Source organism: Nematolebias whitei, chromosome 20 (assembly GCF_014905685.2).
Source record: "Nematolebias whitei isolate Nwh7 chromosome 20, NemWhi1, whole genome shotgun sequence".
NCBI classification, from domain to species: domain Eukaryota; kingdom Metazoa; phylum Chordata; class Actinopteri; order Cyprinodontiformes; family Rivulidae; genus Nematolebias; species Nematolebias whitei.
The window spans coordinates 37,290,393-37,311,895 of NC_056517.1; the positions used below are offsets into that span (position 1 = coordinate 37,290,393).

The 21,503-nt window shown below is 41.5% G+C and overlaps 1 protein-coding gene across 2 annotated transcripts in view; it reads left to right on the forward strand.

Annotated features, from left to right (window-relative positions):
• The window catches only part of zfhx4 (zinc finger homeobox 4), a 96,422-nt gene that overhangs the window by 37,582 nt on the left and 37,337 nt on the right, over window positions 1-21,503 (forward strand). For both annotated transcript variants that reach the window (XM_037693811.1, XM_037693810.1), the window contains exon 6: window positions 10,011-10,245. In XM_037693811.1, the coding sequence (XP_037549739.1) occupies window positions 10,011-10,245 (235 nt within the window). The remainder of the gene's footprint in view (window positions 1-10,010; window positions 10,246-21,503) is intronic.

Below are 21,503 nucleotides of genomic sequence, written 5' to 3' on the forward strand. Positions count from 1 at the left end.
TGTCTCCCCCCGTCCCCCACCTCTCCTAACCTAAACCCTCCCCCTTCACTTCATTCACAATACTGACCAAAATGCACACTTCCTTCTTCTGGATCTCTCTCCAACTACTATGTCCCTTCTTTTTTGAGGTTTGATCATCTTTTGGGACAAAGATAACATTGATAGAAAAAAGAATAATCAAAGTAAGCACGTTCAGCTCAAATACAATCTCTCGGGGCATGTTGTCTCAACGTTTGTACCATCGATTTGATCACACCAGCTTCACACAGATCACATGGCAGCAAGATCAGATGATTTTTTTTCTTGAAAGCTAATTAGATTTTACTTTGAGATCACTTGGCATTAAAATGGGTGTTTAGTTTGTATGACAGTCGTCCTAAAATCCCTCAGTTTGGTAGTTTGAAATGTTATTGTAGCTTTAGAGTCTTATTTGGATAGCACTACCCTGCTTACCCCTCGTATTATTCTATCAAGATATTGATATGGACAAAGTTGAACTGAAATACTCCTCAACGCTTCTCCAAATCAATAATCAATCGATTGGAGGTAATTGCGCTACTCCCTTGGAACAATCCCAAGTCACTCTCTTTCTGGCCTTTTCTTGCCGTCTCACACTCTCTGTGTGTCATTATCAGCATGTGTACCAGTATTCAGCATTTCAGCATACCAGCTGTAATTGATTTTAACCATTAGGTGCTCAGTGAATAGATAAGTAGTGGGAGATATTCGATTATATGGTAAAAGAGAGGGACAGGGATGAAAAGAGTGAGAAAAGAAGGAGACCAAATTAGAGATGTTGCCTGAGAGTTGCAGAAAGGGAAACTGACCTGTCCTGCTGTCTATCCATCTCTACCACAGGCCTTCCATCTTTGCGGCAGCACAATACCGCTGACCTCCTGTGAGTTCAAGCAGCTTAGTTTCTGCGAGGTAATCCCTAATGCTTTGAAATAGACCTGATAGAAAGCCCACTTACTTGTTCAGGATTAATGTGGTTTGTGTGGGGGTGAGTGGGTCCTGAGTTTTCAACACATTTAGTTCAATTAACCCTCTAGAAATATTTTAGTCAATTCTAGTCGTGGGGTTTACATGCATTATAACAGAAAGTGGATTGTTAAAAACCACGTCATATTTCATCAGCCAGCTAATAGAAAACTTGCTTTAGCATGCGTAGATCACCATTTTCCTTTGTTTATGTTTAGATTTACCGCGGTGGTCATCGGAGCTCAGTGAAATCTTTCATTAGTTGCCCTTCACTTACAGGAACATTTGGAATTGAAGGGCAGCTGAGCGTGGTATTGATTTCCTCATGTTTTCTGAAGATATAGGCCAGATTTCTTCTCCTAGTCAGTCCTTTCTCGTCTTTTCCTCATTTCGTCTAGAGTGTAGGTTAGGACGAGGAGTAGAGACAGATGGAGGCGGGGGACAAAGGCAAACATTTGAGTAATCTTCAAAGAGCCCATTGGTATGTTGAGTGGACGCTGGTATGCGGACTGCGGCTGAAGCTTTTTCAGGGCAAAACAATATCCTTCCTTTAGACGGCTGAGGCCTGGGCAAACACTACCAGCCGGGCGACTCTGCCCAATATTGCCGTCACTATCAGCTTACCCCCTCCAATGGCACTTGTAAATAACAGTAGGGTTTTCTGTGTTGCTGGAACAGCTCCTCATTTAGGGTTTTATGGGACTTGACTGAACATTGTAGGTTCTGTTGAATGTGCGTCTGCCTTCGTTTACGTAACAATTCCATAAATGTTTTCTGTGCGTGTTCCGTAAGTTACAGACTTAAATGTTTGAGGTTTGATGCGGGGGAGTAAAGCAGAGTAAGACGGGTGGCTGTTTTTGTACAGAGAGCGATCAAGTGTGCCAGCCTGTAGGTCAACTACAAGGCATTTGATTTCCTGTGGCAATATGCAAACCAGCTCTGCTGAAGAGGTGCTTTCATTGTGCTCTCCCTGGCAAATGTAGCACTCCAACGTGTGCTCACATACAGTATATGCTTACACAAAGCATGTCCATGCCAAAAACTACATTGTCACACTGCTTTCTCAGAATGAGCCCTTAAATGTCTTATTTTAGATAAGTATGATAAAGTGTGTGAAGCAAATGAGTTGAAATTATGTTTTTTTTATTGGCAAAAATTGAATTACCTTTCATTTTATACATATTTCAATGGAATGCAGTTATAGTTATGGGTAAATTGTGTGTGCATTGGCTCATCTATCATGCAAGGCATTGTATACAACACCTATTTACATGCAACTCATAAAGGAAGAAGCACAAAGTCTGCCATTTTGTGACTTTCAAAATGAACTCCCTTTGTCCAGTCATCATCAGCCATTTTCTCACGAGGATCCACCACAGGGATAATGTCTCCCATTTCTCTGTCATTAGCAGGCCCTGGTATTAGGCTTGTGTTTTGTTCCCTGCACCTTTTGTTTTGTGCTAAGTAAAACCATGCGACAGGGAAGGGGCTAACTGGAAAACAATACTCCCCTTCACCAGCTCAGGAATGTGTAATTAGTGATTTGAACCCAGCTATGCTCGTCTAGATTCTTCACTATCATTGCTTCTGTCTTTCCATCTCTTGTTCTTTCATTCTTCTTGTCGTAGATATTCCTGATTTGAGTATGTTTATATCTATCACTTGATTTTTTTTCGATGCATGCTTACTTTCTTAGTTTTCACTTTACTCTTTCTAATGGGCACATCTTAGCTTCAACAAAAAGAGCAAAGAAAAACAATCTTGGCAATCTGCACCATTTTTTTTTTCCAATTTCTTCCCTCAAGGTTTAGTTGAGCACAATTTCAATTCAGCCAATAAACTCGAGCTACTTTTGGTTTTTGCTTTTGTCCCTGTTTTTTTTTTTCTAATAAACTGTGTTTATTATTCCTAACCGTGAATATTTTAAACATCTGTACAAGAAAGATGTTTAAATTTATAAAAAAAAACAACTTTATTTTCTTACCTTAAATAATGTACTTGATTTCACCATTGCCTCTTCTTTGGCTGAGTGGTACAGAATCTAATCTGAGGAGCATGTTAGCATTTTCGTCGTCTTGTTCCTTGTATTTTATGACCTCTGGTTTGCTGTGAGAAAATACAATCTCAAAGGAAAGATGATGCAGGAAAAAGAGGAGATCTGGTCAGTCTCACTCGGCGACAATGGAGACAAGCACAGGCTTTTAGACCCTAATGAGCTCAGGTCAAGGTGGCTAATAGGGAGTAAGTGGCTGAGCCATGCTGTCCAAAGCTAATGCTAATGTAAATACTGATGCTTTTTCATGAAATGATGGAGGTGCAATGACTTTTGGGACTTGTAAAGCACCATTTGAACACATGCACAAATAAGTAAGAATATTCTGTTTAGGTGTCTATTTAATATGCTCTACTACAATAATTTAATATTAATTTAATTTAATTTTCAGTTTCTTGGCCCAAACAATATAATTTCTTTGATGCCTATACAAAATAGTTCCTAGACATTTATAGATTAAGACCAGAAGCAATAGATTATATTATGTATTTATATATACAGTAGTCCCTCGCTACTTTGCCGTTCGTTTTTCGCGGACTCGCTATAGCACGGTTTTTCAAAATAAGAGTCGACATGACACACAATTGGCTGATTGATGGATGAGCTGCACAATCGGCATGTCATTTTTATTTAAAATTATTATTATTTTTTAATTATTTAGCAACTGCTGTACCTTTGTTCAGCACACACTGCAGGAGGAAGGTCCTCCTGCAGCTCCTCCTCCCTCCTCCGTCCTCCTCTGTGATCTCCGTTCTGCTGCGGAGAAGTGGGCGTGGCCGAGAGCGCCGAGTGCAGCCGTAGCTGAGAGGAGGCAGCGAGCTGAAACCATGACTTTCTGTGCTCTTTTAAAGCTTTTAGAGTTTAAAAACATTGTTTAGAATATTGCAAGAGTGTGGGAAGGGTTTAAAATATCATATATATATATATATATATATATATATATATATTTATTTATTTATTTATTTATATGAAATACTAGACAGTAAAATACGGTAATCATTGTTGTTATTAATATTTCTTAGTTTCTTTATGGATTTGCTGCGTGAATGTATGTGTTTGTTTGAGCAAAAGAGACAGAGGCAAAGACAGAAATCCACTAATTTAGCCGAGAGAAAGTCTAGAGGTCAGAAAACTGTGGACTCCAGAATGGCTTTTACCCCGAAAGCCAACGATTCTTATCGTACGTCAGTTCTGCGAGTGTGTGCGGCCGACTGTATGTGCATGCGTGTGTGGGAGTCAGAAAAATAAAAGCCAAGACCATTAAGTGGCCTGAAGACTCACATTACTTTCAATGTACAAAGACAACCTATCACTATATTTTATTCTGCAAAGAAAGTTATTTATCAAAATAATCGCAAAGAAGCAATAAATAGAGTTTTAAAAAGCCGAGTAGAAAAAAGATGGAATATTTCAATATATTTCTTGACTTATCATTATTGTCACAGAGTGACCTAGGCTATGCTCACAAGTTTTGCAGCCAGTGGACAGACCACAGGATTGTGGTCATACACTGATTGCTGACGCTGAGAGTACTAGGAGAAGTAATTAACCCGTAGGAAATATGTTTTCCCTGCACTTATGAAAGGTTGGAGAGAAACAGTCGGGGAATTATGATTGGTCTTGTTATTATAAAGATGTTGGAATAGTTTGTTTATTTTCTATTTTTAGCGCGCAGCCTTGTAGCAGTAAACTAAGAAAACTTTGAGTTTCAGTCGTTTTTTTGTTTTATTGCAGCTTCACGTGTTTTTGTTCTTGTGTGGCACTGAAACTATCTAAAAACGCTCAAGTCACTTCTTTATCTGCAGAAGCAAGGTGGCACATACCTGGGCCCTCAGCACTTTTTTTTTTTTTTCAGCAGCGCAGTCTGCCAGCTAATCCACTGGCAGCGATCTTGTGTTACATCTATGTCTTGGGGCTGAGTGGTGGTTAGCAGTAACATGTGTTAGGGAGGTGGTAGCTCTGATGGAATTCTACACTTGGCAGCCTTCCAGGCAGCACTGGTATGTGTTTAAAATACTTTCAAGGAACAATGCATGCTTTTGTAGTGTGCTGGGCCAAGTGGGGCTGTTTTTGTCTCTGATGGCCCCTGGGGGCCCTGGGGATGCCATCGGAAGCTGGTGACGTTTCTGAAAGAAGGTACACTCAACAACAAGCCTCCTGCTCCTCTTTACAACGCTGATGAAAGTGCATAAAGTGGTTTTAATTTCCACGTCGTGCGGCGATACATTTGCATGCCCGTTTGCGCTTAGAGCAAACTGAAACAGCAGAAGTGAACGCGTGCGCTGGTTTTCAACATGTAAAACGTGTGCGCACACGCTCTGACATAGACACGTTCACAGTGGTTATTAAGACGCAGCTGCTGTTGCGGAGCGTTCTTACTTCAGTATGTATTCATTAGCTGCCTGGTTCCACACTTAATGACAGGAAAGAGTCATGTTTGTACTGAATGCGCTAATTTGTCATTTGGTTTATGGAAGAAAATGCAACCCCACTGCCGCTTTAAACATATTTTTACGATACGAGTGAACAAATCACAAGCACCGGCAGAGACCAAAAAAAAACACACACAAAAAAAAAAAAAAAAACATTTGAAATTATAGGCTGACACAAAAATATACTTATGAGGTAAAATGAAGAGTTGGAATTACCAATGCGAATAAACCAAACACAAAAGATGGAGTGAAATTTTACTCACACACACAAACTCTCATGCGCACAGGGAGATAAAAGAAGTTGTGAAAAGATTTCTTTTGGCTCGGGTTATTAAGAATTCAGCTAATGAGGCAGCTTTGTCACCCCAGATAGAACAAATGAATTTGAGACGGCACTGCGGCAACTCTCCCCACAAACCCCGAGTGTGCGTGGAGGGGAGGTGTTTGCACGCCGTTTGTGTATATCTGTGCACGAAAGGTGTTTTGTAAACATCTCATTCTGCATAATGAATGCAGTCCTCTGTCATGCACACGCAAAACAGACACACGCAGCAGCATCCAACACAGGGGAGCTTCCTTTACCTGTCACACTGGCTCCCCTCCCCGATCCACATGCAAGTCCCAGAGTGTGCATGCATGTTTGTGCGTGTACTTCATTGAAGGCTGACATGTGCTTTTGATGTGTAAACAGGAAGTCATGAGAGTTGTAATTTGTATTTCATTCATACGGTGAAGTGCAGCCACCTCTTCCAACATCTCGAGCCATCTGCGCCATGTTTAGGTCCACCCAGGGAGGGCTGTTTAGCTGATCTTCATTGGCCCACAGGGAGTGTTCGCTTATTTGGTTGTTTGCCAGACACTAATCCCCAACAATTAACCACCAGGCAATCTGGAAAAGTGCCATATTGACAAGGACGGGCCTTTTTTTTTTTTTGCCACACGAGCACACAAAGACGCTCCGTATAGATGCACGTTTCCCAGACCGACAGTGTTGCCGTGGCATAAATTACACACACATATTGCGAGCAGACACACACAACAGCGCAAACCCAGGAGCAGGAACAGTATGTTTGTGTGTTTGAATATGCATTACACAGCCCACGCCTGGCATGAGTCAAAGTGCTCCTTTAAAAGTTCATAAATCATGGATGTTCTGGCTTGTGATCACCAGGCCACATGCGTTTCAGGCCCGCAGAGAAGCAGAGAGCGACACACAGCCTCTAGTTTTGGTCTTAAACAAACCCTCTGGAATGTGCTGATGGGGGGAGAATTAATATTAAGCCTAAACCTATCTGGCAGCCCAGTTCAACCCCAAAATATATCATTCAGCTGCTCCCAGCTGAAGCCCCATATCCTAAAAACATTAAGACATAAGCTGGGACGTTGAGGAATGTGTGGTATCGAGGCCACAACTGATTTATATAAAAATGATAATTTTAATGCAGAGCAAATCTTTTTTTACGGTAATGCTATAAAAAACAACTATGAACAATCGGTGGGTCTTGACTGTCATGGCAATATTCTGCTTCGATGATGAACAAGCTCTCATTCACAAAATTAACTTTTTTTTTCTTTGTCCTCCAATTAAATGGGCAGTTATTACTTTTACAAAGTGATCCTGAAGACTGTTGTTTGGAAACAAAATAAAAGAGCAGCTTTCCTTTTTATTCAGATTTGAAAATGTCTCACATTATGTTTGAATGATTGTAAAATAATATTATGGGGGAAGGCCCTGACAGATGCAAATTCTGAATGCGCAGAATGCAAGTTGCAGTCCCATTGTTGTTGCACCGTTTTATAGTGGATATCTGACACCACGGAGTCCACATTAGGTAACGCAACTCTGATCACCTGCGATTAGAAACATTTAAGATCTGATTAAAAAACAAAAACATTCCAACATTCTGGTTTCGGCAAGAGATAAATGCATGTTTGCTTCCGTAGCACACGTGTGTGGTTTCCACAGAAAAGACTCGGCAGTCTCGTTTTCCTGAGGGAGGGAGGGGACGGAAGAAAAGAAGCAAAGAAAGAGTGAAAGAGCAAGGGAGGCCTCCTTTCACAGAGAAACAAAGATAGCTGTAATTAATGGCCCTGAGCTCTGGACTAGGGGAGCTTTCTTCTGACAACTCCAACTTAATTAAAACTTAAGACATCTGAAAGGGCCTCTGACTGCGAGGGGACGTCCCACCGTCTCGTGAGAAAAAACTTTGCAAGATTTTCCTACAAAAGAAAGAAAGAAGGAAAGACACAGAGAAAAGATGTGTTAGCGGCTGTAGCTATGTTGCTAATCCCTGTTTGTCAAAGGAGGAAGAGGGAAGAGAGGGTTGGGGGGGGGGGGGGGGCTCACACACCTGCACTTCACTCCTCCCACCCCATGCACACATTTCCTGCACATACATTTTTTTTTTCCCCTGCTCTTTTCTTGCTCTCTATAAAATGATGCAAGAACAAGAAAATATTACCTGTCTAACTTTTAATTGCTTCATGAAAGAAATATCTTCCTATAGGAGTGTGTAAGAGACAGGCAGAGTCCCCCCCCCACCCACCCCCCACCCACACACACACAACAGTAAGGTATTAATTAATGCATAGACCTCTGCACCTGTTTCTCACAAAACAGTGTGAATAAATCTTAACAAAGCAGAAGCCAACCTTCATGATCCACCTCTGTGTATCTGTCTTCCTGCTTTGCTCTCCTCCTTTGTGTGACTCACCTCCCTCCACAGAGGATCAGATAATAAAAGCTTGGCCTGCTCTTTTGTTTTTGTGCATTGTTCATTAGCCCGGCAGCGACAACAGAAGCACACTTGATATGCTCGGCTTGACTGGGTGTATAGGAGCAGGGCAAGGTGGGATGGGGGCTGTGCGTGCATGTGGGTTTGTGCACCTACACATACGGAGGGCGGGACGAGAGGTAGGGGGTAGCTTTGCATGGCTGCAATGCCATTAAAGAGGCAACTGGAAATTAAGGGCTTGCAACTGGCAGAACACGTTGAATGAGAAACCTCCAGCAGCTGCCAACAATAAGGAGAGCCGGACAATGTGCGAGTTAGAGGCGAAACCTGAACTTTGCCTTTTGTTTGACTTTTTACAGGTTTTTAATCGTTGCATTCAGTTCATTCAAGATGGAAAACAAGACAGATACATTTGTTGCATATTGAAAATACCGCCATGTTTTTCTGGAATATGTATTTGCTCATCTACATCCGGCTGTGGCTGAGTGGTTAGAGCAGTCGTCCTCCAATGCGAGAGTTGGGGGTTCGAGTCCACCAGTAGTCACGTGCTGAAGTGTCCCTGGGCAAGACGCTGAACCCCTCATAGCCTCTGATGTGTGTCCCATCAGTGTATGAATGTGATGTAAAAAGCTCTGATTAGTCTCTTTAGAATGATTTGTTCAATAAGCTTTGTAGAGATCTAGTAGAGTCATGTATGAATGGGTAAATGAGGACACAGATTGTAGTGTAAAGCGTTTTGAGTATCTTGAAATAAGATAGAAAGGCGCTATATAAGTACAGTCCATGTATCTACATCCTTCTATAGTTTAGGTATTTTTGAAGTATGTCAATTTAGTTTCAAAGAACCTTTTCCTTCAACGTTCCTGAGGAAAAGTCCACAAAACTATTGTAGAACCCCAGTGGACTGGTTGGTCCACTGTAAGAGTCTACTGCTTAGTGGGGAAGAAAGTTTGTTTGGGACTTCTCAGACTGATGAAGCCCTTCGGATGGAGGGTGAAACCTCTCTCAGCAAAAAAAAAAAAAAAAAAGAAGAAACTGTCCAGATGAACTGATTGAACATTGTTGGATTTTTTTACCTGGATTATTGAGCATGAGCCTTAATGTACATTGTTTATCACGGGGGATCCGTACTCTGAAGACCCGCGATAAGTGAAAAACCGCAAAGTAGGAATATATATATATATATATATATATATATATAAAGGCGTTTTAAACCCTTCCCACACTCTTGCAATATTCTAAACAATGTTTCTAAACTTTAAATGCTCTAAAAGATCACAAAATGTCATGATTTCAGCTCCCTGCCTCCTCTGCTCTCAGCCACCTGCAAGCGCTCTTGGCCACGCCCACTTCTCCGCTCTGCACACTGATCAGCTGCAGCAGGAAGTTTATCCTGCAGTATGTGCATCAGGTGCTAAATAATTCAAAAATAATTTATTTTAAATAAAAATTCCATGCCGATTGTGCCGCTCGTCCATCAGTCAGACAATTCTGTGTCATGTCCACTCTTATTTTGAAAAACCACGATAGAGCGAGTCTGCGATAAACGAACTGCGAAGTAGCGAGGGACTACTGTATTGTAGAAAACAGTCTCAAAGAATGAAACTAGAAAAGTAGTGTTGCTGTTTTGTGATTCTGCTGAAAACAGACTAGAAGGAAAGTTTCCAGAGGTGCAATTTATTGTGACAATTTTAAAGAATAAAAAGATAATACTAAAGCAAACGTGGGAGACAACTGCTGCCATTTTAACATATAACCTGTAAATACAACTAATCCCAATGCTAATATATAATCTTCTTGGTTCCACAGTACTTGCAAAAGCTGGACAGCACCTACAGCCAAGAGTCATGCGTCTACCACTGCACTTTGTGTGACTACTCCACCAAAGCCCGCCTCAACCTGGTGCAGCATGCCCGTTCAGCCCGCCACCAGCAGAACGAGGGGCTGAGAAAACTACAAATGCACCAGCAAGGCCTGGGAGGGGATGACGATGGACTGAGCCTCCATGAGCTGTTTCATGTCAAGGAGTGTCCCAGCAGTTCAGGTATGGGCTTTTTCAACCTCCTTTGCAATGCTCTGCTTGTTTTTAATTAGAATTTGTTTGCTATTTTATGGTTTAAGGGCAAAATACACAGTGTATCAATATTTGTACCTTCATTATTTTTCTACTTTGACCCACATACTAGCAGCGACAGGCCACTGGTTGACATTTTATGTTGCTGCGCTTCTTATTGCAGTTTCATTTCAAACTTGCACTCGTGGATACTCATAGTTGCAATGCTGTTCCATATCGTTATCAGTAAAAAAGAAGAATGATGGCAATTTAACTGTATAGGTTGAAAAATACCTGAAGAAATGTGACACAAAATGGATATTCTGGTGAGAAAACAAGCTACATGTCGCGCTACAGCATGCCAGGTCTTTTATATTTTAAAGTTTGTAGTAGTTGGTGAATGACATTCACGGCGGAGTCTCCTGCAACTTTTGCAAGATTCACAACTTTCCCCTGTGAGTCCAAGAGGCATTCAGTCCTGTCGCTTGAGTTTTAAATATATATTTTTTTAAATTTTGTGTTTACCTTTTTCTTAAAGGTGTTAGGGGCGGCTGTGGCTGAGTGGTTAAGAGCAGTCGTCCTCCAATGAAAGAGATGAGGGTTTGAATTCACCAGCAGTCACATGCTGAAGTGTCCCTGGGCAAGACACTGAACCCCTCATAGCCTCTGATGTGTGTCCCATCGGTGTTTGAACGTGATAAAGCTGTGATTAGTCTCTTTAGAATTATTTGTTCAATTAGCTTTGTAGAGATCTAGTATAGAGCTGTATGAATGGGTAAATGAGGCACAGATTGTTGTAAAGAGCTTTGAGTGTCTTGATAAGATAGAAAGGTTCTATATAAGTACAGTCCATTTACAATTAAAAATAGTTACTAAGTCATTTTGGGCATCTCCAACTCATCTCAAGAGTGTTACAGTTCTATTTTAACACCTGCATGGAAGCGCTCCTCAGACTTAAAACATCTGGACCAAATGTCCAAATCTAAACAAAACTTATGATCGATATTAATTATTAAATAATTGGTCCAAATCTGCCAAAATGGTCCAGGATTTTCTTTTGAAATGCACATTTTAGTGTATTTAATTATACATGTGAGGGTACTTGTGGAAATGGGAACAAAATGAATCATTGTTGGTATGAGGCAGACAACAAAATATGTGCATGGCCATGAAAACGGCGTTGAAGCCGTGCACACACAAGGCCAGGATTTTCAAAGGAACAGACGCTCAACACTCTTGGCTTCGTGGTCACTTTATCGCAAACATTCAACTCAGTGAAACTGTAGCTTAAATGTTTTTTTCTGCAACTTTGAGGGACCATTTTTATCAACTAGTCTCCCAAGAGTGACAACTCTGTGAACCCTATGCACTTTCATTCATCCATGCAACCTTTATTTAGACAGGTTAATCCCATTGAGCCTCGAGGACTCATTTACAAGAGACCTGATTTCATCAAAATCAGTTTATACACAAAAACACACCATTTTTTATTCAGTAAGACATTTGTTTGTCTTCTTTTTAAATTTTCTTGCCATTTAATGTTTTTTTTTGTTTCCATTTGACCTTAGCTAAATGATATTACTTGTGGTGTTTCTTTTGTTTTTTTTGGTTTACCCATTTAACCACTCCTGTCTTCCATCTTGTTGCACCCATCCCTCTTTCTTCATACTTAGGCCCAAACTTCTTTTCCTCCTTCCTCGGGCCTTCATGTCCACGTCCCGTCTCTCAACACAGGCCCGTCCATTCCTCCTAATCTCCCCAAAACGAGCATACTGTTCTCATTAAGCTGCCGCACTTATATCTGCAACACACAAGCACACACCGCCCCGTGCACAGGGACATCCCAGGCCAGCAAGCAGTCAGCTCATGAAATTTCACCTTGGGAGGATCTCACAATGAAAGGCCTACACCTACACCTACGCCCCCCCACACACATATATGTTCTTCACAAACACGCACTCTCATGTATGCTATGGCTACACAGTCTCTCCCCGGAGTGAGCTTTCATTTCCTTTCTCATGACCAAAGCAATTTGGCTTTCATTTAAGAGTCTCCGTCCTGCCAGCAGCTAATAAGTGTAACAGAACTGTAAAACATTCAGAGACAAAAAAAAAAAAAGGGAAAAAGATTAATCGTTTTTCTTTGAGTAGGGGTTGGAAGGTTGGTGAGGAGTTGCAGGGTGTAAGGGGAGGGGGCTGTGCTTTAATTTAAACCAGAAGACGGAGAGTCAGGGTCCATTATTTAGTCATCCCTATGTTAATGCTGCTGGGAGAAAATGAGCGCTTAACTTGCTTTTGCTTTGCTTGACCTGGGGGAGCGGGTGGAGTGGGGTGTGGTGTTAGTGCAGCAGGGGGGGTAACACATTTCCAACAGTTCTCCAGCAAAGCATTACGCGCTACTCTCACACATGTGTGTATGTGTGTTTCGTGTGTTCTCCGATTCCCTAAAGGGTCCTGTACATACGCTCCCAAAACAGATGGAGACTAAGAGCTTAGGAACATGTACAAAATACAACCCACATACACAAACACCAAGAGGAGAACTCCCCATGCTAAACTAAAGAAGATGCCGGTGAAAGTTTGGTTTCAATTACACGTGGATCAAAGTTTCAGTGAGAGTTGGGGTCCAGTAGACAAGCATGCTTAGATAAATCATTACCTTACATTTTACCATCGCCTCATCCCAATCTCTCTCGCTCTTTCCTTTTTTGTCCTGCGTTCCCCTCTCATCCCTGCTCATGTTTGATTTTTTTTTAAATTCGAAACACAAACTTCTAGCCAGTTTCCCTCTCTCATTCTCTTTTTACACCGCAAGCTTGCGACCACTAGCAAGTTTGAAATGTGTCAAAAGCAATACACCTTTGTTAAACGTTCCAGTTTAAAAAAAAAAACACTATAGCTTTTCGGGCCTTTGTTTGATGCCACATGGTGGATTTCTATTAAGAAGCGTGTGCAAAGCTTAAACGGATGCTGACAGTTTCTAAAATGTTGAGCTACTCTGTTGTTTTTTTTTTTACCTCCTTGGTATACGTTTTTACTAAACAACATTTTGCAATCAGTCATTTCCCTGTTGCATGAAAGTTTGCAGGTGTAGGAAGTGGAGCTTGATTCAAATACTGAAAGCAAATTGTGTATACAGTGTAATATTTCAACAGTTTGGGAGTAAGCAGAATGGTTTCTTTTGTTTGCTTATTGTTGATATGGTAACCTGAGCTTTCTGTAAGCATGCACACAGAATAGACTGTTGCTACGAGGAACAAAAAAAGCGACGTTTTAGCTGCTGAACGTTCTAGTGATAGATGATGTAACTGTTTTAACGGCTGGAAAAGGTTCTATAGTTGGCAACATTTTCAGCCGATCTCCGGTTTAGGAACACTCTGTGTATATGTGGGCTGTTAGTTTTCTGGGGCTACAACTCCTGACTCGAGCACTTTCTGTTCATTAGAGACTGGTATGAAAAAGATTAATTTAAGTGCTGACCGGTATCTTTCTCTTAAAGCCTGGGACTTGGATCCATGCCAGATAATTATAGGCTCATTTGGGAATAAGAGTTCTAATGCTCTGGACTTTATGTACATGTGAATGGCTTTCATTAAACAATTTGGATGCAGATTTTATGGCCCAATTAAGGGTACAGTGTTGCAGAGACACGCTGCAAGGGTGAAAAATGTTTTCGACAAAGACAGGAGCAACACTTTTGCTGCATCGTGTGATTGCCAGGGCTTGTGTTTGCTAATCTAAAACTATTGGTGTATTTTCGCATCTTTAGGTAAACAGCTGTGATATGAGTGCACTGGATGTGCTTATCCATGTGCACACTTAGCAAAAACAACTTTACACAATGGTGTTTTTCATCAGTGTCCCTCGCAAACAAAAAGCCTACTGTGTGTTCTCATTTTTGTGATGAACTCCTCTTTGTGTGCAGTTATAACTAACAGAAATCATATTCACAAAAATGCCAAAGTGCATTATAAAAACAAGTATGAATGAATTCCCTCTCAGCGTGAAGGATTTGGATGTCATGTTGAATTGAGGGTTGTCTAAATCAGTGGTTCCCAACCATACTCCTTGAGGAACACCACCCTGCATGTTTTGTTATGTTTCCTTGCTCCAACACACCTGATTCAGTGATTGTATTACTTCTTCAAGTTCTACCAAAGCCTGTTAAGCACCTATTCATTCAAATCAGGTGTGTCAAAGCAGGGAAACAACTAAAACATGCAGGATGGTGTTCCTCAAGGACCACGGTTGGGAACCACAGGTCTAAATGGAGCTTTTGGGTTAAATTTAAGCCAAAAAATATGACAATGAGTCATCATCAGTTTCATAATTAAAAAAAAATGTTCAGCTGGAATTTTCTAGAGTCTCTGAAGTTGTTTGTTTGTGATTCTTCTGTTGCCGACGTGTTCTCAACCATCGGACCATTTAAGTCACGAAGCACATTGTGATGAGGTGCGTGTGCACGAGTGTATCCTCGCCCATTAGCCCTGCGCTCCATCATGTGTAAAACGACACACAAGTCAGGCCAAGCAGAAACATGGGGCCTTTTCTGCATACTTTCTGTCATCTTTTTCATCTCCTTCTGTGTTCCCTCTCTCCCTCACACACAAAAAGAAAGGAAGCGAGATGGGATCTTATGGAGGTAATTATTTCTGAGAGCCCAGCCTGTCATCTATACTCCACCACCCCACCATCCACGCATCTCCATCCCTCCATACCACACCACTCCACCCACCACCACCCGACATGCATTAAAGAGGCAGGGAGAGGACCCTCTTTGTCTGAATCCCCCTTTTAAACAAAAGACCTCTTCTGACTTAGAGACCAACAACACTTTTATCGTGTGTCGGTGTGTGTGTGTGTGTTCCAAATCCTTTTTGTTTTCTCTGAGTGATAAGGCTCTGGGACATTTTTGGTCCTTGTCAAATTACTGTAGCTGTGCTAACCATTTACATAGCAGCTGTAGGCTAAAAACAGAAGCTAATGCACTCTTATTATCCCCTTGCTTGTGTGAGGATGTAGGCATGCAGAAATGTGGACGCTTGTGTTCATCCAGCAGGAAGTGATGGAATATGAATCAGAATAAGCTTTATTATCATGGTACAGAAATACAGTGAGATTGTTCGTACAGTCCTCTGAAAGATGGGTGGAGTGCACGTTGCTGCTGCTGCTACAGGAGCGTGGCCTCTTATCCTTTATCAGAATACTTTTTTTAGATAGAAAAAGGTAAAAGGCCATGAGGATGGATAGTGGTATTACAAAAAAGATCTCTTCACATCTTGTCCTATCAGAACACGATTTAAGACATCAATCATCTCTACCAGGAAGTACATTTATAACACATTACATGTGATTTGACGTCAAGATGGTGAGATTTGTCCATGAAGCACGTCCAGATAGGCCATAGTCCTGATAAGATGTTGGTCAGCCGGCAGTATAGGCACAGAAAAGAAAAAAGATACTTGTTTCTAAGCTTGCAGATATTCCCAACCCAAAGCTGAATGCTTACTAAGCTAAATTGCCACCAACATCAAAAACATTCAGTCATTCGTTGGAAAGATGTTTGTTTGTGGCGATGACTCCAAAAATCCTTTGGCTTGATACGTTTTTTTTTTTCTCCTCTTCCCTCACTTTCATTTCTTCGTTTTATCCTTTTTTAATGTTTTTTTTTTTTTTTTTTTGTCCTCTGGGTGGTGGAGGTGGTTACGCCATTCCAGTGGTTCTCTTCTTTTTTCTGTCTGGGCAAGGTCTCCCCTCAGACAGAAGTCTATTTCCAGGGTTTGTCTCAGTAATTTGTGGCCATTACATAAACATTCATGGATACCCAGTGGAGTGAGAGAAATGATACAACACACTCCCAGAACTAACTAACCGCCGGAGTTAGCACAGAGGCGGCCATTTGTTTTTCAGGTCCACCTAAAGAGGATGAGACCAGCTGCTTGTTGTTTATTATGATGTTGTCTCGTGGGCGTGTTAATAACTTTTCTTAGTAATTCAAAGGTGGCAAATGAATAATGTTTTAGTTTCATATAGAAGATTGGATAATTATTTTATTTGACCTTTGTCATTTACTGTGTATCAAGAAAATACATCCAATCTGTAAAAGTTCACAGTCTCTAGTCAGATGGGACTCATTCCTCCCATAATAAAAACCTTGGAATGTTATTTCATCTGCTTAACATGAGTATGGTTCCTGCAGAGATCCACTCTGATGAGACTGAAGGGATTAAACTCAGTTTTTGTAAAGTTAAAACTCAGTTCAATTAGTTAGAGACAATGCGCTGAATTTGAAAAGATGTCAAATCAAAACGAGACTCGTTCATATATGTGTGTCATTATATTTTCGTCAAGTAGCAATTTACCCCAAAATTTCCCAAAACCATATTCTCTGTGGCAGTGGGAGTAAAATATGTGGTCACTTTTTGAATAATTCCATCCAAGCAAATTATAATTACTTTGTGGTCTGTGTGTGTATATAGAAAAAAAGAGGCAGTGGCCTGACTTGTACCTCAGAAAAAAGAGCTTCATTCACCATAAACTATTTTTGAAATGGTGTGTCGGGGCGGTATGGGCCCAGGCCGATTGTTTTCCTTTTAGTGTAGAGCAGCTCTTTGGTGAAGGGGTATTACCCGAGCTAAATTGTTCCCTCATGTTTTCCGCCAAGGTTCTGTGCCCACCACACTGACAGTTATAATTTGCAAAAATTGCACTGATTATCTGAATTAGCATACCTGACCAATGCCACATTAGACTTATTTACAATACAAAGCCATAGAACTCTGAGGACGCATACTAAATATGACTTAACCCTTTGAAGGGAGGACTGGCGTCATGGAGCCATAATGTCTTTTACATTGGTGATATCACAAAACGCTCAAGGCCCCACTCCATATGGAGCTGAAAGCCTCTGGAGCGCTCCTGCTAAAGAAAGACTTTGCACCATATTGAAATCCACACACGTTTTTCTGTACTTGCAGGTTCTTTTTGACCTTTCTCTCTTTTTTTATATATATATATATATATTTCGTCACCTCTTAGCTGTTGTTCCCGTCTTGTTTTTCTTTCCTTTTATTCACTGCAACCCCCCTACGTTCCTCTCCTTTATTTTCATCTCCCTCACCTCCATTCTTTTCGCTCCCCCTATCCCTTCATACACCCCCTGTCCATTGACTCTTAACCACAGATGGACAAAACAATGGGCCATGTCACACAGCATTAAGACAAACAATCCAGTGATGGGAGGAGGGTTGTGTGGAGCCGGAGCCACGGTAACCAGGCAATACGCTCACTGGGTCCAAGCAGCCACTAATCTCAGACAGCAATGATACAATTCACAGATTGAACATTCAAAGAAGCCTCTGTGCTACACATTCAGAAGAAGAAAAGCAGCTGTACTGTTATCAGACCAGTTGTAGAGTTAAAACCCATCTCCTTTCCTCCTCACTCTCCTCTTTGAATACTTAACCTCATCCATCAATAGGAGGTATGGAATTGATAGCAGCTATTGATTACCTATAGGCTAAGGCTAATCGTCGCTAACCAAAGGAAGCTTTGCAGTAACAGCAGCTGTCAGAGGCTTGTGTGTGCGAGTGTGTGTTTTTCTGTGTGTGCGTGTATGACCCTCCAGGGTTTCAGTAGCAATAGCTGTGCCTCTCCATTGTTTACTTACAGCAGACTAATGGCCTAACAGCAAGGCAGCACATGTTAAAAAAAAGAAACATTCAGGACACGGCCTCTCTTTCCAGACTAAGGGAAATGTATGTCTTGCCTGTCCAAAAGAGAAAGAAATGAAAGAAAAACCCTGAGAGACATGCCAAGTTTCACCTCCTCACCTATCCGAGTACGACCCATCTCCCTCTCGCTTCTTTTCTTCATCTCCCTAATAGGAAATTTGAGCACACTGTGTGAGATTAAAGCCGAGACTCATTGCCTTGTGAGCAATCATTTCCAGACAAATCTCTTTCATCTTTTTTTTTTCCTTCCCCCACGTTCTCTCGTTCGTTTTTTTTTTTTTTCCACCTAACTCCTAATGCTAACAGGGGGTCCTGTGTCATGACATCCTTTTTGCTTTTATCATGTCCTAATAACGCTCTGAAAATAGAGAGGGAGAAAGAGGAATGTGACAGAGAGAAAAAAGGATGCTGGGATGGAAAAAAAAAAAGAACAAGAAATGGATAGACTGATAAAAATCTACTGAATGAGCATAGATCTTGATTTTGGCTTTGATGTGGGTGTCTTTGTGCAAATTAGACAAATATGCCCGTTGCTTTAGTCATCTTGAAGCTGTTCATGAGTTGCTATCTTCCTTTGCTTTTTAAGGATGGAAGGAATTAAGAGGAAAAAACGAGACAAGTTCATTTAAGGGCATAAAAATATGGATTTTTCCCAATTTAGTTGACTGAACCGAAGGGGGAAAAGAAATGGAGAGAAGGTAAGATATGGAATAAATAGCCTTTATGACAGATGAGAGAATATAAAGGCAAGAACAAAAGGTACATCATGATGGTATATATTCTTTGTCAGACCTGCAAGGAGCTTTACCAATGATGGTGCACGGGTCTAATGGGCAGATGTACGCACTCCACACACATGCACACATCTTGGTCAGGCCTTTGTTTCAGAAGCGGGTTAATGGGGAGTGAGGAAGAGGAGCATTGCAATTTTCTGCTCTTTAGGCACCAGAGAATTCTCTTCAGAGTAAGAGAGCCCAGACTCTCGGTGTAATAGGCATTTTACACCCTCATCACCCCTTTGAACACGCACATAAACACGGACACACACTCACCAGAAACATTTGGAGTGAAATAGGCATTCTGTGGTGTGTATTGTCGGTCCCAAGAGTGCCAGTAAGTATTACACATGCATGGAGTCGGCAATGAGACAATCAGCATACTGAAATTGAAACCTTGTCTGAAGTCGCACAGGAGCGGAGACAAGAAGAGGGAAGAGGAGAAGAAATATGGTCTTGAAGAGCAGAGATTGGAACAGATGGCAGGGAAGAGGAGTGATGCAGAACCAGAAGAGAGGAGAGACGGAGGGGGAGGAAATAGGAACTGATGTTTGTTTAATTGCCTCATAAGTGATGACACAGATAATTATGTCGAAAAAAGAGATGCTTCTCTTAGGCAGGGCCAATGAACTGCTGTATTTGTTTTATCTGTGTGTATGTGTGTTGTCTATCCATATAGCCCCATCAACTGTTGTCCCCTCCAGCCACGTCAAGTATAGGACACCATTAAAGCTCACGTACGGTTTGTGTCACATCACATCATTCAGCTTAATTAACGAAAAACAGCACACTCAAACCCACATGTACACACTCATCACTTGAAATCACTTTAATTACTCTGTAACGTTGTGATTATTAATGTCTCTGCTTCATATACCCGGGGATATGAAAACGAGTGTGTTCACCTAGATCCCGTGCGTGTGCGTGTAAGTGATGCTTCCTTGACTTCATATTTAATTGTCTTATTTTTAAAATGGCAATATTCTGCCATGTGCCGACTGTATTTAATGAGTCAGGGTGTGTCAAAGTGCAGGCCTGAGCTGTCCGCTTGAGTTAAGCTCTTCCTGTCTACTGTAGAAGCCTCCAGCGTGCACACTCACATGCACACACTCTCCGAGCCACTGTATCAATGTGGGAGTTCCTGTATCTGACATGAGATTAAGAGGGCCAAGTGGAAGAACATCGAAGAGCTGCCCTGTTGCATTTGCAAGAGGGAAAAAGGACCGTCCTGTCACACCCACACGTGCACACGCAACACACACACACACACTCGAGCATCCTGTTCTGTAAGTGAGCAGTAGTCTCCCTTGCATTATTCACAGTGGCCGAGTGATCGAAGCTTGGTTCAATAGCACTAAAGCGGCACACGCTGGAGAGATTTGTCTTACAAAACCTTGACACACACACACACACGGGCGCACATATGCTCTCTCACACATTGATTTTTTAGGTGGTGGGAATCTCCTCGGCTTTGGACAAAAGACAGGAACGTAAGAGGGGCTTCCCCCATCAGAGAAACACCCTGACGAACTCAGACATCGTTCAACTCCTTTGGAAATTTGCAAACACTAACATTAAACGGGCATATGCTGAAATAACGTGTCTAATTCTCACAACATGAGATTTGATGGTAACGATGATGTTGGCATGAGTGGTATGATAAAAAATAAAATAAAAGTTAGGGCGAGGAAGGTTCTTCCTTTCCGATCTGATGTGGTTTCATTTACTGCTAGATGAACTGATGGTAAAAATAAAAAGCAAAGGGAAAAAGCCTATTTGATCATATTTCTTTTTTGCTGAGTCTCCTCTTTTGCATTTTTACCATCAGGGGGCTTTTTGCAAGCGAGGCAGAAAAAAAGAAATCATGCATTGCCTGATATGTCACATCTTTCCACTGCAGTGTGTGTTTTAGAGCATTTTCTGCAGAGGAGTGTTTAAATTTAAGCTTTCGCTTGATTTGGACAGCATTTTTTTTAATACATCGCTCAGTTCATTTAGTTTTCCCATTTACGTCGGATCAGCCCTGGCAATTAACGACATATCATCCCCTCGAGGTTGTTTTTATCATTATTATTAGCATGTATTGACAAACCAACGTCTGTGCGCCTGTAAACTCTGAGGTACAAACACACGCATGTACACACTTCTGTCCCCTGAAGACATGTGATCAACCAGACCCAATCCCTTGTAATCATCTGGAGCTCCCTCATGCACCTACATATTGCTCGGCTTCAATCCCGAGTAATGGTTTGGGGCAGGGGGCTGAAGCAGTGGGCTTCTTTCCCTTAGCCCCAGTGTCTTAAGCTGCCATTGATTAAATGTTAACTGATATACTCGGCCCTGGCAATCTTGTTAGAGCCGGAGCAGGCAGGCAGCTCGACAGACAGTTTAGGACCTGCACCCGCCTGATCAATAGCACAGATAAAGATTTCATCCATCAATGGCCTCCCAAAACAAAAGGTATCTGATACCTGATTAGGTCCACGGGGACATAAACACACACTTACACACAGATTTGAACATTTAGACATTTTACATTTCCACATGAAGACAGACACTCAGATTAGCTACAAATAGAATGACACGCTCAATTTTTATACGCTCTTATTTTGTCCAAAATAATACCTCCAGCAGCCCCATCTGAAGTCGATCACTTCCGCCCCTCATGGCGTACTGTATTTTCTGCCGTACATGTTGCACGACCTTATAAGCCGCATCAGTCCAAATATGTCTAATAAAGT